The 16032-nt window shown below is 35.5% G+C and overlaps 1 protein-coding gene across 3 annotated transcripts in view; it reads right to left on the minus strand.

Moving 5' to 3' along the window:
* MKLN1 (muskelin 1) overlaps nucleotides 1-16032 on the minus strand; it is a 361821-nt gene that overhangs the window by 122689 nt on the left and 223100 nt on the right. For all 3 annotated transcript variants that reach the window (XM_059933366.1, XM_059933367.1, XM_059933365.1), the window contains one exon: nucleotides 13602-13671. In XM_059933366.1, coding sequence (XP_059789349.1) covers nucleotides 13602-13671 — 70 coding nt within the window. The remainder of the gene's footprint in view (nucleotides 1-13601; nucleotides 13672-16032) is intronic.

Here is a 16032-nt window from a genome sequence, read left to right on the forward strand (position 1 = left end):
ATCTGAAAAAGAATATATATATATATATATATATATATATAACTGAATCACTGTGCTCTACATTTGAAACTAACACAACACTGTAAATCAACTACAGTTCAATTAAAAAAATTTTTTTTAATCAGTCAATCTGATTTTGTCTGATACTGTTGGTTGGCTGACCCAAACTCCATTCTCAATCCAGTTCTTCCTAGCCACCTTCCGGCCAAAAATAGATACATGGCAAAATTCTGGTCAATGAGATATTAAGCAGAAGTTTGTTGTGGGATAAGTTTTGCTTTTTGAAACAAATGCTACCTCTTTACTATCTGAACAATTACAGCTGTAACATCCACTGCGCAACAATGAAGAAAAAGATTAAGAGAACCTCACAGACAGCCATCCCTGAGCCACTCAACTTTCACCAGTAACTGCCTAACTCTAGTTTCCTTGTGTGTGGCAGGGACAGAGACGGGGTGATGGCGGGAAAGAAACTCTGTTTAACCCACTGTTATAGGACCGTCTATTATTTGGTGCTAAAAGCATTCCTACTGATTCACTAACCCCACAGTCGAAACTTTATTTAACGACTACACAGTAACAACTGTTTAGGTTTATATGAGGTTTACATTCTAAGCAGCTATTAAGATTTCTTTATTATAGAAACTGCCATAGGAAAATTGAGATTGCTATTCTTAAGTTATTAATCCTTTTTATCTATATCAAATTAATAGGTGTGGTAATATGATTTTTGGTAACTGAGTTTCTTAAGAATACAGCTGTACATTAGAGAACAGACTACACAGCTAGGCAAGGGACTATTTACATCTCTTTGTCTTTCTCATGAACTCCCACTTCCTCCCATCCCTTCCTCCTTCTTTCTCTCTTTGGTTATTCTTTAAAGTCTCAGTTTACAAGTCAGTTTTCTCTGATAAGTGGTTAGTTAGATACAATGTTGTAACTAGTAAAAATGGATCTTTATACAATCTGTTGTATACCATCCATCATCCCACATACAACACCTCTGAATACAACAGAAAGCATTTGTCTATATAAAATTTTATTTATAACCAAATAGGATTTTGTTATTAAAAATTACATAAGTAAAATGTAAATTCTCTAACTGAAGTAAAGCACAATGATCTGACAAATACGTTTTAGGTAAACTTTTTAATGTTTAACCACATTATTGATAAATTTTATAACTTCATTTTTCAAACTCTTGGGCATCAATGCTGAGTACTGTTACTATTAAACAGTGTTATCCCATAGTTAAAGAGGTTTCCATTACTTTTAATTTGGAGAAATAACTGCTGTAGATTTAGTAATAGAAACTGTAAAAAAAAAAAGTCATTAAGAATGAACATTTTAGAAAAACTATTTTAGATCCTCTATTATCAACCTTTAAATTCTGTATATGTGAATATTAATAAATTAATTTTAAAATAAAACATAATGACTCACAATCTCTTTATCAAAGCAGAGGGTAAGCTCATAGAGGATCAAAGAACTATCTATCACATGGTTCTTAATTTAGCCACAGAATTAAGAAAACAATGAAAAAAATTTAATGTTCAAAACTGTTCACAATTTCAGCCCAAAGAGAATTTTTTCAGCATGAAAAACAATTTAAAAATCATTTTTAATCATATGGATGTTAACAATTTATAAGAAATAAAGATGATATAAAGGAGAAATGGATGATCTATCAGCATCCATTAGATTAGATGGATCTATCAGCAAAAGTATATCCCAGGAGGTGAGTCTTAAAGGATGAGACAGAGTGCATTAGTTTCCTCAGGCTGCCATAACGTATTACCACAAACTTGGTGGCTTATTAAAACAACAGAAATTTATTCTCTCACAGTTCTGGAGGCCAGAAGTCTGAAATCAAGATGTTAGCAGGACCATGTTCCCTCCAAAGGCTCTAAGAGAGGATCCTTCTTTGTCACTACCCGTATCCAGTGGCTCCTGGTGTTCCTTGCTTGTGGCAGCATAACTCCAATCTCTGCCTCCATCTTCACATGACCTTCTTGTGTCCCTCTGTATTTTCTCCTTTTCTGTGTCTAATAAAAACACTTGTCATTGGATTTAGGGCTCACCCTAATCCAGGATGATCTCACTCTAAGATCTTTATCTTAATCACATCTGCTAAAACCTTTATTTCAAATAAGGTTACATTCTGAGGTTGCACATATCTTTTTTGGGAGGGAGGGGCACTAATAAGCTACTACACAGAGCTAGCCAGGCAAAAAGGCTTATGAAAAATGAGTTCTAGAAGCTGTTAACAGGCCAGCATGGTTGGAGCCTAGTAAGCAAGGTGGAGAATGGTAATGTTGAGATTGAAGAGGTAAGCAGTTACCATATCATGCATTATAAATGCAATGGAATCCATTAAGCACAATGGAAAGCCAAGATCTGATTAACATCACACACACACACACACACACACACACACACGCACACACACACAGAGTCTGCCTTGTAGAGAATGGCTTGGAGGGACTGGCAGATGAGTTAGGATAGTTACAATAATTCTGACAAGAGATGACACGAAGGAGACGTGAACTAAGGTGGTGCAGAGATAGAGAGGATTAGACAGTTTTGACATATATTTTGGAGATAGAATGAATGGGGTTAAGTGATAGCTGGATATAGGGAGGGGAGAAGGAGGTATCAAGATGATGATTTAGTTTCTGACTTGAATAACAGGGTAGTTGAAGTATCATTTACTCTGATGTGAAGGACTGACAAAGAAACAGGCAGCATTAGAACAGGAAATGACACTAGAAAAGTCCAGACTGCATATCTATGTAAATCGCAGACTGTGTAATAAATCACCCAGTGTCTTAAAACAATAGTGATTTATGATTTCTCATGATTCTGTGGGTTCAATGGATAGTTCTTCCACGATATCTCCTGGACTTATTCATGTAGCTGTAACAGCTGGTGGGACTGGACTTAGTTGGGGTAGAGAGTGGGGAAGCTGGACTTAGCTGGGATGACTGGGTCCCTCCATATAGGCTTTTATCCTCAAGGAGGCTAGATGGGCTCTCTTCAGAGCAAGTGGTCTCAGAGTTCAAGACAGAGAGAACAGAAGCTACAAGGCCTCTTGAGGCCTTGCTTAGAAGTTGCAATAACAATTCCATAGAATTTTCTGTTGGTTAAAGCAAGTGACAAGGCCAGCCAAGATTTATAAGGTAGGGGAACAGACTGCACCTCTTACTGGAAGGAGCTGTAATATGTGACCATATTAAGAAATTTGGACTCTATCCTAGGAGAAGTAGAGAAACATAAAAGTGTTTTAAGATATGGGAAACAATAAAATTCAATACCCATTCAGGATTAGAAATTCTCAGAAAACTACAAATAGAAGAAAATTTTCTCAAACTGACATAGGACATCTATAAAATATCCATAGCTACCATCATACTTAATGAAAATTCCCCCTAGTATTGGGACATAAGAAAAGTTGAGGCTGGGGAGTCACAGAAGGGGAGGAAATATTTGCAAACCATGTATCTGATAAAGGACTTAACAAAGGCTCTCAAAATTCAATAATAAGAAAGTAAACAAACAAATGCTAAAATGGACAAACCTTTTGAATAGACATGTCACCAAAGAACATTGAGAGGCAAACAAGCATATGAAAAGATGGTCAACATCAATAATCATTTTTAAAATGCAAATTAAAACCACAAAGGCTTGTTCATTAATTTTCAATGCATCTTTATTTGTAATTGCCAAAAGCTGGAAAACAATCCAGTGTCCATCAACAGATAAGTACATAAACAAACTGTGATATGCCCATATGAGAGCATTCAGTTGGGCAACAAAAATGAATGAATTATTGACGCAAACTACAACATGGATGAATCTCAAAGTAATCACTTTGAGTGAAATAAGTCAGACAAAAAATGCATACCATATTTCTCCATTTATATAAAACCCTAGAAAATGCAAATGAATCTACAGTGAAAGAAGCGTGGTACCTAGAGATGGGGGATGGAGGTGAGTGGAAGGGATTAAAAGAAGACATGGAAAACTCTGGTGGTAATAGACATGTTTAGTATTGCAGGAGTGGTGGTATTTTCAAGAGTGTACACATATGTTCAAACATATCAAATTGTACACTAAAAATATAAAGTTTATTGTATGTCCATTATACTTTAACAGATGTTTAAAAATAATAAAAGTTAGTGTTAAAGAAATGAATAAGCAAGTCACAGACTGGGAGAAAATATTCACAATACATAACTTACAAGGAACTTATACCCAGAATATATATAAACAACTTCTACAACTCAGTAATAAAAAAAGAAAACAACCCCACTTTTTTAAAGGAGTAAAAGAATTCACAAGAAAGATAAATGAACAGCCAGTAAGCAAATGGAAAGAAGTGCTTAATATAAAGAGTCATCAGGGAATTATAAATTAAAACCATTTTACACCACCAATAAACACTAAAATTAAAATGTGTGTCAATGCCAAATGTTGGTGAGGCTATGAAGCGACTAGCAGTCTGATAATTTCATACAAAGTAATGTACAGCTGACCCTAAACAACAAGGGTTTGAACTGCACAGGTCCACGTACATGCAACATTTTTGCAGTAAATACCTTGGAAAATTTTTTGGAGATTTGCAACAATCTGAAAAAACCTAGAAATTTGAAAAAAACTGAAAAACAGACAATTTGGAAAAAGCCTAGAAATATCAAAAAAATTAAGAAAAAGGTATGCAATGAATGCATAAAATATATGTAGATACTAGTCTATTTTATCATTTACTACCATAAAATATATACAAATCTATTATAAAAAGTTAAAATTGATCAAAACTTACACACACAAACCCTTACAAACTGTATATGCTGCCATTTGCAGTGAAGGGAAATGTAAACAAAGTTGCAATATTAAATCATAACTGCATAAAATTAACTGCAATATATACTATACTACTGTAATAATTTCATAGCCACTTCCTGTTGCTATTGTGGTGAGCTCAAGTGTTGAGAGCATCTGCCTAAAATGCCATGTGATGCTTATCATCTCCACGTGAGCAGTTGTCTCTCCAGTAAATTGCATATCACAATAAGAAGTGATCTCTCGCAGTTCTCACGTATTTTTCACTGTTTAGTGCAATACTGTGAACCATGAAATAAAACCATGAGACCCACACAAAGCGCCACTAGTAATGCTAGAAGTGCTCCCAAGAAGCAAAGAAAAGTCATGACATTACAAGAAAAAGTTGAATTACTTAATATCTACCACAGATTGGTGTCCGCAGCTGCAGATGCCCACCATTTCAAGATAAATGAATCTCAAGTAAGGCCCGTTGTAATAAAAGAAAAAGAAATCCATGAAGCCATTGCTACAGCTATGCCAGAAGGCACAAAAACCTTGCAGTTTTCGTGAAATACCTTTTAATCTTATTTTGAAAATGTAGCTTTTATGTGGATGCAGGATTGCTATAAGAAAGGCACTACCTACAGACTCCAATGATTCGAGAAAAAGCAAAGTCATTATATGACAACTTAAAGCAAAAGGAAGGTGAAAGATCCAAAGCTGGAGAATTTAATGCTAGCAAAGGATGGTTTGATAATTTTACAATAGAAAAAGGTTTGGCTTAAAAAATGTCAAGGTAGGGCCTCCCTGGTGGCACAGTGGTTAAGAATCTGCCTGCCAATGCAAGCGACAAGAGTTCGAGCCCTGGCCCAGGAAGATCCCACATGCCACGGAGCAACTAAGTCCATGAGCCACAACTACTGAGCCTGAGCTCTAGAGCCCGCAAGCCACAACTACTGAGCCCACGGGCCACAACTACTGAAGCCTGCACGCCTAGAGCCCGTGCTCCGCAACGAGAAACCACGACAATGAGAAGCCCGTACACCACAACGAAGAGTAGCCCCAGCTCGCCACAACTAGAGAAAGCCTGCGCACAGCAATGAAGACCCAACGCAGCCAAAAATAAATAAATAAATTTTTAAAAAATGTCAAGGTATCAGGGGAATCAGTGCACCAGCCAACCTAGAGGCAGCATATGAGTTTCCAAATGCCATTAACAAAATCACTGAGGAGAAAGAATAGCTGCCTGAACAAGTTTTTAATGTGCCATATCCTGGGGAAAAAATGCCACAAAGGATATTTAAGGAAGGAAGTGAGCACCAGGATTTAAGGCAGGAAGGGATAGGCTGACTCCACTATTTTGTGTAAATGCAGTGGGGTTTATGATCAGGACTGCCCTTATCTATAAGGTTGTAAAACAAGAAGGCTTGGGCGAAAACCCTTTTTCTGGATTGGTTCCATTGATGCTTTGTCCTAGAAGACAGGAAGCGCTTTGCCAGTAAGGGACTGCCTTTTAAAGTTCTTTTGATATTGGACAATACCTCTGGCTACTCAGAACCCCATGAGTGCAATGTCAAAGGCATCAAAGTGGTCTACTTGCCCCCAAACACAATGTCTCTAACTCAACCTCTAGATTAGGGAGTCATAAGGACCTTTAAGGCTCATTACACACGGTACTCCATGGGAAGGATTGCCAACGCTATGGAAGAAAACTCTGATAGAACATCATGGAAGTCTGGAAGGATTTCACCACTGAATATGCCATGGTTATTGTAGAAAAAGCTGTGAAAGTCATTAAGCCCAAAACAATAGATTCCTGCTGAGGAAAACTGTGTCTAGATTTGTATATAATTTCACAGGATTTATGACAGTCCATCAAGGAAATCCTGAAAGAGACAGTTGATATGGCAAAAAAGGTAGGGGGTGAAGGGTTTCAAAATATGGATCTTGGAGAAATTCAAGAGCTAACAGACACCACACCAGAGGAATTAACAGAAGATAACTTGATGGAGATGAGTGCTTCCAAACCAGTGCCAGACGATGAGGAAGAAGACACAGAAGAAGCAGTGCCAGAAAACAAACTGACATTAGACAATCTGGCAGAAAGAAGGGTTCCAATTATTCAATACTGCTTTTGACTTCTTTTACAACATGGACCCTTCTATGACATGGGCACTAAAACTAAAGCAAACAGTGAAAGAAGGATTGGTACTGTATAGAAACATTTTTAGAGGAATGGAAAAGCAAAAAAGTCAGAAATTACAGTGTATTACGTAAGGTTACACCAAGTGTGCCTGCCTCTCCTGCCTCCTCTTGGAACTCCTCTACCTCTTCCACCGAGGCCACTCCTGAGACAGCAAGACCAACCCCTCATCTTCCTCCTCCTCCTCAGCCTACTCAACGTGAAGATAACAAGGATGAAGACTTTTATGATGACCCACATCCACTTAATGAATAGTAAATAATCATCATGCTGTACAATTAATAAACCTCTCTGTTGTATATATGTGTGTGTCTTCATGTGAAAATTTAGTAAGAGTACAGCAAGAACTATATGAAACGTTTCTGTGTCATCATCATTGCCTAAGTATTCATTGTGTAGAACACCGTGTATAAGACTTGTATTGAAGTGGATAGCCTATCCTTACATAGGCATAAGGTGACTGACATTTCATACAAAATTAACAATGTTAGTTTTCTTACTGTTTGATAACTTTGTTTTCAAATAATTACATTATCATACAGTATGCTCCCCTCTCTCTAGTAATTGGAAAAACTAAGTGTCAGCCTATCATCACAGGTAAGTAGTTTTTGAGAAAATGTTAACAATGTTTCCAAAACTGTATTATGAATATGACTATAATACTGTATACCATAAAAATTTTATAACAACTCATTCATTAGTGTATAGGGTAGGGTACTGTGAAGCAACTGTATCAATTACACTAGGCTACCAGAAATCAACCATATTGCTGCTTCTTCATTACCAATGCATGAATAGCTATACCTGTAAATAAATATGTATTTCTTTTCCACATTTTACCTTTTCATTTTTAGTGTCTAGTGTTAGTAATACATATAACATCTACAGTGTTTTGTATCATGTGTGACGATATTGATGTAGGTACCGACACACAATTCATCTTGTACACAGACAACATACACTTATGATATTGATAAACATAGTACAGTACAGTAAATGTACTTTCACTTCCTTATGATTTTCTTAATAACATTTTCTTTTCTCTAGCTTACTTTATTGTAAGATATAGTGTATAATACATATAACATACAAAATACGTGTTAACCGACTATTTATGTTATCAATAAGGCTTTGGATCAACAGTAGGCTATTAGTAATATTTGGGGGAGTCAAAAGTTACATGCAGATTTTCAACTGCATGGGGGTTGCCACCTCGTCACATTGTTAAAGGGTCAACTGCATCTCTACCTTATGATGCAGCAATTCTATCTCTAGATATTTACCCCAAATAAGCGAAAGTATGTATTATTTTTTAAATCTTATAAAAGAATGTTTATATAAGCTTTATTCATAATCACCCAAAACTGAAATATTGCAAATGTCCATAAACAGGAAAATGGATAAACAAATTGCGGCATGTCCATAGAACAGAATGGTATTCTGTAATGAAAAGATATGAAATATTGATGCACATAAGACATGGACAAGCATCCCCCCACCCCAAAATTCTGAGTATAAAAAGCCATATACAAAAGAGTATATATATACTCATTTCTATTGAATTTTAGAACTGGTAAAACTGATCTACAGCAAAAGAAATCCAAACAGTGGTTGCCTCTGGGTAGAGGGTGAGAGAGTTAAGGATTCACTGGTAAGGGACAGAAAGGATCTTCCTGACCCGATGAAAACATTTTTTATCTTGATAGGGGTGTAAATTATATTAGTGTGTGCATTTTTCAAAATGGATACTATACACTTAAGGTTCATGCATTTCACTATATGGAAATCATATTAAATAAAAATGTATTATTCAAAACATACAATGCTCTTTTCACACACTTGGGCAAAATACCATAAAGAAACTTCATAAATTTACTGGTATCCTGTTTCCACAGATAGAAATTACATTGAAATGCATATATTTTCTACTTTTTTCCTTACTTTGCAAGTAACTCTTATTCCTATAATATTCTTGTTATGGTTCATCAAACAGAGAAAGAATAACGTAAGTGTACTGCAAAAGCTGTAACACACACACACATACACCCAACTGTATTAAGTAATCACTAAAGTTTTTTTTGACCTGCAAAATCAGAATGCCTGCAGTTTGTTAAACAACTTTAACTGCTCTCTCTCTAGCCCCAGAATACAAAGAATATTACCTAATACCATACTTTTATTTAAACTACCTTAGAAGGAACTTATAATTGTAGTAGAATTATGATCTAATCTTTCTGAAAGCAATTATCAAGACATACATAACTGCCTGTACATTTCAACCAACCCTAGGGTATTCCCCAGTCACCTTGAAAGACATATTTTCCATGGCAGTATCAGTAACTTCTATAAAACATATCTGATGTGGGAGAAGGGTGAAATTACTATCTTAAAGTATTTATAGGGTTTTCATTCATGCTACATTTACTCCCTCCCAGTACAGAAAGAGAATCCAGAATCAACAGCAATGTTTTCTCATTAGGTCTAAAAATATTTGCTCCCTACCACAATGAAAATGGCTTTCATTTTTTTCTGTTTATATAAATTATAAATATAAATTGAAAATGAGAATCAAAAGAGATAAAAGTATAAGAATAAAATTGAAAAGAAATTTAAAATTACCTAAATTCCATTATCCTGACACAACCACCACCATTTTGATGATGATTCATTTGAACTCTATGCACACACTCACACAGACACATACTTTACATAAGTCGAATATCAAATACGTTGTTTTTGACGGGAATAACTTTTTAAAATAATTGTTTTATCTCTTTTTCCTATCTCATCTCCTCCTCTCTTAAATAACCAATGCCAACAACCAGATGTATATCCTATCATATCTTTATCTGGGCTCACTGTACCAAATAAAAATATACACATGTACATACACATATAGTGGTGAGGGAGGGAGAGTTATTATTCAGGTAACAACAGTAGGATCTTATTATAGATGTTTCTCTGCATCATGCTTTTCTCATTTTATAGTGGAAATTCCTCTAAGTCATCTGGTATGAAGCCAGTTCATTTTATTTAAATGGCTGACAATATTCCATGAAAAATGTATTCAAGCATTCCCCAGTAGATGGGTTCTCTTTTTTTCTCCTGCGTCAAAATCTGACCCTCACTAACAGGGTGAAATAATAAATGTTTGTTTTTAACTGCTAATTTCTGCGGTCATTTGTTACACAGCAATTGATGACTAATACAGCACCCAAGGTCAAAAGAAATATCAACAGTTCTATTTCTTAAGTAGTTAGGTCCAAACAACTTAATAGGTATAATACTTATGCCCTGACAATTTAGTAACCATCCAAAAAAAAATAATCAACATATATTACAAGAAAAATATTTGTATTTTTACCTACCCCACTCATAACCCAACGCAAGCTTTAGAGAGAAGTGTTTAGGGTTCATTCACTCTCAAAACATGCCATACATCCTAGCATTCATGTACACACTTATAGTCCTTCCTCATTATGGGAAAAAAAGGAGTAGCTGAGAGGCTTTGATTTTGTTTTCCACCCCTCTCTAGATAACTGCACCATTAACTTCCTTATCTGCTTAAGCTGCATATACTAAACATAATTAAAATTTCTTAACTGACAGAATCAAGCACTGTGAGCATCAAACAGTATATCCTAATAACAGCGATGCCTTAGATCTGTGCAGTCTAATACATAGCCACTAGCCACCTGGGGCTATTTAATCTAAAATAATTAAAATTAAATAAAATTTAAAATTGCATTCCTTAGATACACTAGCCTCATTTCAAGTACTCAATAGCCACCTGTGGTTAGCAGCTGCCGTATTATACAGTGCAGATTACAGAGTATTTTCATCACTGCAGAAAGTTTACTAGAAACACTATCCTAGAGGTTAATGAAATAGAGTATTCTTGCACTAAAGACCCCCTAAATGTTATACTTTTGGTCTTCTATTTGTTACTTAGATTTTTCTGTCTTCTCCCTTATGACACTTTGTCAGTTGTCAACTTGCTGTTAATGTGCCTATCTTTCACAGCTATGCCCCCCATGCACAAAGCTGCTTCCAGTTGCTGAAACCGAAAGAAACAATCAACCAAACAGAATAACATTATATCCGAAGTGGATTCTTAAGAAAAGGCCCTTAGAACCTAAAATCTCATCACAATGCTTTTGATTTTTCAGAGTCCTCTTTTCCTTTCTTTCTAATTCTCAGACCTGTTCAAGATATGGTAAATGAATGGTTAGTTACAGTATAGTTGCTCCTCACTATTCATGGGTTTTGCACTTGCAAATTCATCTACTCACTAAAATTTATTTTATTTGTCACATCAAATTAATACTCTCAGTCATTCCTGGACATGCACAGAACAGCAAAAAATTTAAGTTGCCAGAAGCACACTCTCCCAGCTAAGGTCAAACAATGGACTCTACACCTTCTTGTTTTAGCTCTCATACTACAAACAAGTTTCCTTTTCATGGTCTATTTAGGCACATTTTTAAATATTTTTGTGTTTTCTGTTGGTGTTTCACTGTCTAAAATGATCCCCAAGTATAGTGCTGAAGTGCTGTCTAGTGTTTCTAAATGCAAGAAGGTTGCAGTGTGCCTTACAGAGAAAATATGTGTATTAGATAAGCTTCATTCAGGCAAGAGTTATAGTGCTAATGGCTGTGAGTCCAATGCTAATGAATAAACAATATACACAAAGTAAGGTGTCTTTAAACAGAAATGCATATAAAGCAACATTATGTATTGACTGGTTGATGAAAATCTGTAACAAGAGGCTAGCAGGAACTTAACTCTGAGTTACAGTGAAAGATCCACCAGACTGGTAAAATCTAAAAATCATCCATAGAAGTGATGGGAAGAACACAATGCACAACAACTTTCATACAGTGCCAGTCAGAGTATAAATTATACACCCATTTTGTAAAAACAGTTTTGCATTACCAGATAAAAGTTGAACACACATATCCTCTATGATCCAGCAATTGTACACCAAGGTATATACCCTAAAGAAACTCTTGTATATGTGTACCAGGAAAAAACACAGAAGAATATTCATACCATCTTGTTCCTAAGAGCAAAAACTATAAAAAACTCAAAAGCATATCAACTGAAAAATGGATAGATATATTTTGGCATACTTATATACTGGAATACTAAACAGTAGTGAAAACTAACAAACTATAATTATACTTGGCAACATTAATATCATAATGTTAAGCAAACAAACAAAAACCTAGCCACAGAAGATGTATAATGAGTGATTCAATATATATTATATTTATATAAAGCCAAAGCCAGACAAAACTCAAATCACAGGAATTTATAAACATATACATATATAATACTGTGCGAATATGCTTAACAAATACGAAATAATAATTACTGGGGTGGGATTAGAGGATAGATATAAGATGGCGCTCACAGGAAGCTTCAAAGGTTGTAGCAGTTTTCCATTTCTAAAGATGGTTAGCAAGTAAACAGGTATTTGCTTTATTATTCTTTATATTTTATATATAAGTGTGTGTGTATGTGTGTGTATTCTTTGGATATATATTTTGCAATTAAACACTTAAACACCAGGTGATTCAAAAAGGTTTGTAAACAGTAAAAAAACAATTAAAAAGGAAAAAGAAGTACAGAGACTAGGTTTCCAAGAATTACACCAGAATAAAAAAAAATAAAGTAAGTTTTATTTACCCATCTTCTTTACCTATCAGAGCATTAATTTCCTCAAGGATATGGACATAAGTGCTAATGCTGAAAGTGTAATATAACTGAAAAATGATTATTTTTTTAATTCAGATGACATCGGACACCACTTGTCAAGGAAACAATTTAGCTCATGGTCCTGATGTCATCTAAATATACTAGTTTAGTAAAATAACAAACTATATTAAGCTTATTTTCCCTAAAAGGCAGTTACTGAATCACTGAGTCAAAGTTGAATTTACTAACATGTCCTTAAATATTTACAGAATGACTTGAGTTTAAGTGCAGTAGAAGTCACAACCTCTGCTCAGATCAGTACTCTGATCAGTTTCTACTCAGAACACTAACAGCACCTTAACCAGTTCTTTTTAGTTAACATTTTCCTCAAAACGTAACAAGAAACTTAGTTTTGCATCATTAGTAATCCAGAAAAAACATAAATTAGATTTTAAATGTTCCAGTAGAGAGAAGTATAAAGTCTATGCTTCATCAAATTCCACACTGTATTTGCCTATGAAATAAAAATTCTTCTAAAATGTAAACAAACAAAAAAAGAGGAAATAAAAATTTACCTCTGGGACTTCCCTGGTGGTCCAGTGGTTAAGACTCTGCGCTCCCAATGCAGGGGGCCCGGGTTTGATCCCTGGTCAGGGAACTATATTCTGCATGCTGCAACTAAAAGAGCCCAAGAGCCCGCATGCCACAACTAAGATCTCACACAGCCAGATAAATAAATTAAAAAAAAAAAAAATTTACCTCACAATTTCAAAGACTGAATAAACTATTAATGGAATCTAGATAACTGATATCAGTTAAGTGCCTATTTAAAATCTGACTTCTGAATGGTATCAAGAGCTACACATAATCTTACCTGGGGAGGGTAGTTGCTCTCTGAAGACCACCTTGAAGACTGGTCATTTGGCTTATCCACTAAAATGTTCCTGAAATAAAGAAACGAAAATTATAGCAATTAATTAAAAGAATAAGTGAACAGGAATATGCAAAAAGAGGAATAATCTACCAGATGCTAAAATTATCACAAAGTTATATAATGTCTGGAACTTGAATAAGAAGAGAAAATTAAACAGAATAAGAAACACAAAAAATGTCTAGTAATTTAAAAATTTTAAAATATGATAAAGGTAGCATTTTAAACAATTGAAAAAAGTACTATATATATATGCATATGTGTGTATGTGTGTGTGTGTGTGTGTGTGTGTGTGTGTGTGTGTGTATAGCTCTACTTCACATCAAGTGACAAAATGAACTATAGCTGTATTTAGGAATTTAAGGTAAATAAAGTAATAAAATATCTAATAATTAATAAAATACTCTCTCTCTCTCCCTCTCTCTCTCTCTCTCCCTCCCTCTCTCTCTCTCTCCCTCCCTCCCTCTCTCTCCCTCCCTCCCTCTCTCTCTCTCTATATATATAAAATCAATCTTTGGATCAAAAAGGTCTTTTAAGCCCAACACCAAAAACAGAACTGTGAAAAAAGGAACTGATATAAGTAACTTTGGAAGACAGTGCTCTCACTGGGAACTGTAAAGCTAAAGACAAATAGAACCATACACAAAAACTGTATTTTAAGGACTTCCCTGGTGGCGCAGTGGTTAAGAATCCGCCTGCCAATGCACGGGACATGGGTTCGAGCCCTAGTCCAGGAAGATCCCACATGCCGTGGAGCAGCTAAACCTGTGCACCACAACTATGGAGCCCACGCTCTAGAGCCTGTGTGCCACAACTACTGAGCCCACGTGCTGCAACTACTGAAGCCCAAACGCCTAGAGCCTGTGCTCCGCAACAAGAGAAGCCACCACAATGAGAAGCCCGCACACTGCAATGAAGAGTAGCCCTCACTCACCGCTACTACAGAAAAGCCCGCACACAGCAACAAAGACCCAACGCAGCCAAAATTAAATTAATTAATTTAAAAATACTGTACTTTATTTGATAAAGTTATTTCTCAGAGGAATATCGGTTAATTCTGAAACACTTTATATGTATACTGGGGTCAAACAAATAAGTAAATGAATGGTAGATGATGGGAGTCAAGCTTCTCACTTCGGAGTGGGAAGCTACAGAAAAGCAAGGGCAGGGAGATTGGAATGATCCTGATGGTACTGAAATAGAGTCAGAGACATCAGTGTGAACTCATATTTAGGTTTATACAGATACAGGTTCAGAAGTAATTGTATGTGAATGTGCGTACATATACCTATGCACACTGACACAAATAGTATTCCTAGCTCTGTTCACTAATAGAGACTAGAAGCAGTGACACCCCCAGTAGCAGTGAGTACACCAATGCCAAATCTTGGTTTCTACATACCACAGTCCAATAGAAGGAAACAGGGATTCTTGGGGAAGTAGCTGATTCTAGGGTTAGAGCAGGGAATTCAGAAGATTAGCCTAGAGCATGTTGTAGTGCTCAAAACAACAACAGCAAAAGGAAGGCGGGGGCATGTCAAAGGGACACAGAGGAGCCAACATGAAAGAATGAATGGCCAAAGCTAAAATAAACAACAAAATAAATAACGTAGTATTGGATTAGAACCCAAAGTATAAATACCCCTGAGTCCATACTGATATAAATAACCCCAGCCTAACAATCAGAAAAACATCAGATTCAAATTGAGGAACATTCAACAAAATACATGACCAGTACTCCTCAAAACTCTCAATATATTGATAAACAAGGAAGGACTGAAAAACTGTCACAGACGAGAGGAGAGTAAAGAGACAAGACAACTAAAAGTAATGGTATCTTGGATGGGATCCTGGATGAGAAAGAAGACGGTGGAAAAACTAATGAAATCCAAATAAAATGTGGCATTTAGGTAATAGTAATGTATCAGTGTTGGTATCTTGGTTAGGACAAATGTACCATGGTAATATAAGATGTTAGCAATAGGAGAAACTAGGTGAGGGGCATATGGGAACTTTGTACTATCTCTGCAACTTTTCTGTAAATCTAAAATCATTCTAAAATAATGGGCCTTCTCAAAGGCCCATTTATTTATCTATCTTAAAATATAGATCTATACCTGTCACAGAGAAAGTACTTAATAAATGTCAAAAAGAATAACTTTTTTTAAAAGGCAATACTATAAGGAAAAGAATTTTCTTTACATATACATCTCACAAAGGTAAAACATTAATACATAAAATAACCTCAAACAATACTAAAAGGTAAAAACCAACTAGAAAAATATAGGCAACATAAAACACAAAAGGCTAATTAAAATTTGAATGAAGAGCACTTAAACATAAATACCCCATATAAAAGTAGGCAAAACCCAAA

The sequence above is a fragment of the Balaenoptera ricei genome, chromosome 9, assembly GCF_028023285.1.
Source record: "Balaenoptera ricei isolate mBalRic1 chromosome 9, mBalRic1.hap2, whole genome shotgun sequence".
Taxonomy (NCBI): domain Eukaryota; kingdom Metazoa; phylum Chordata; class Mammalia; order Artiodactyla; family Balaenopteridae; genus Balaenoptera; species Balaenoptera ricei.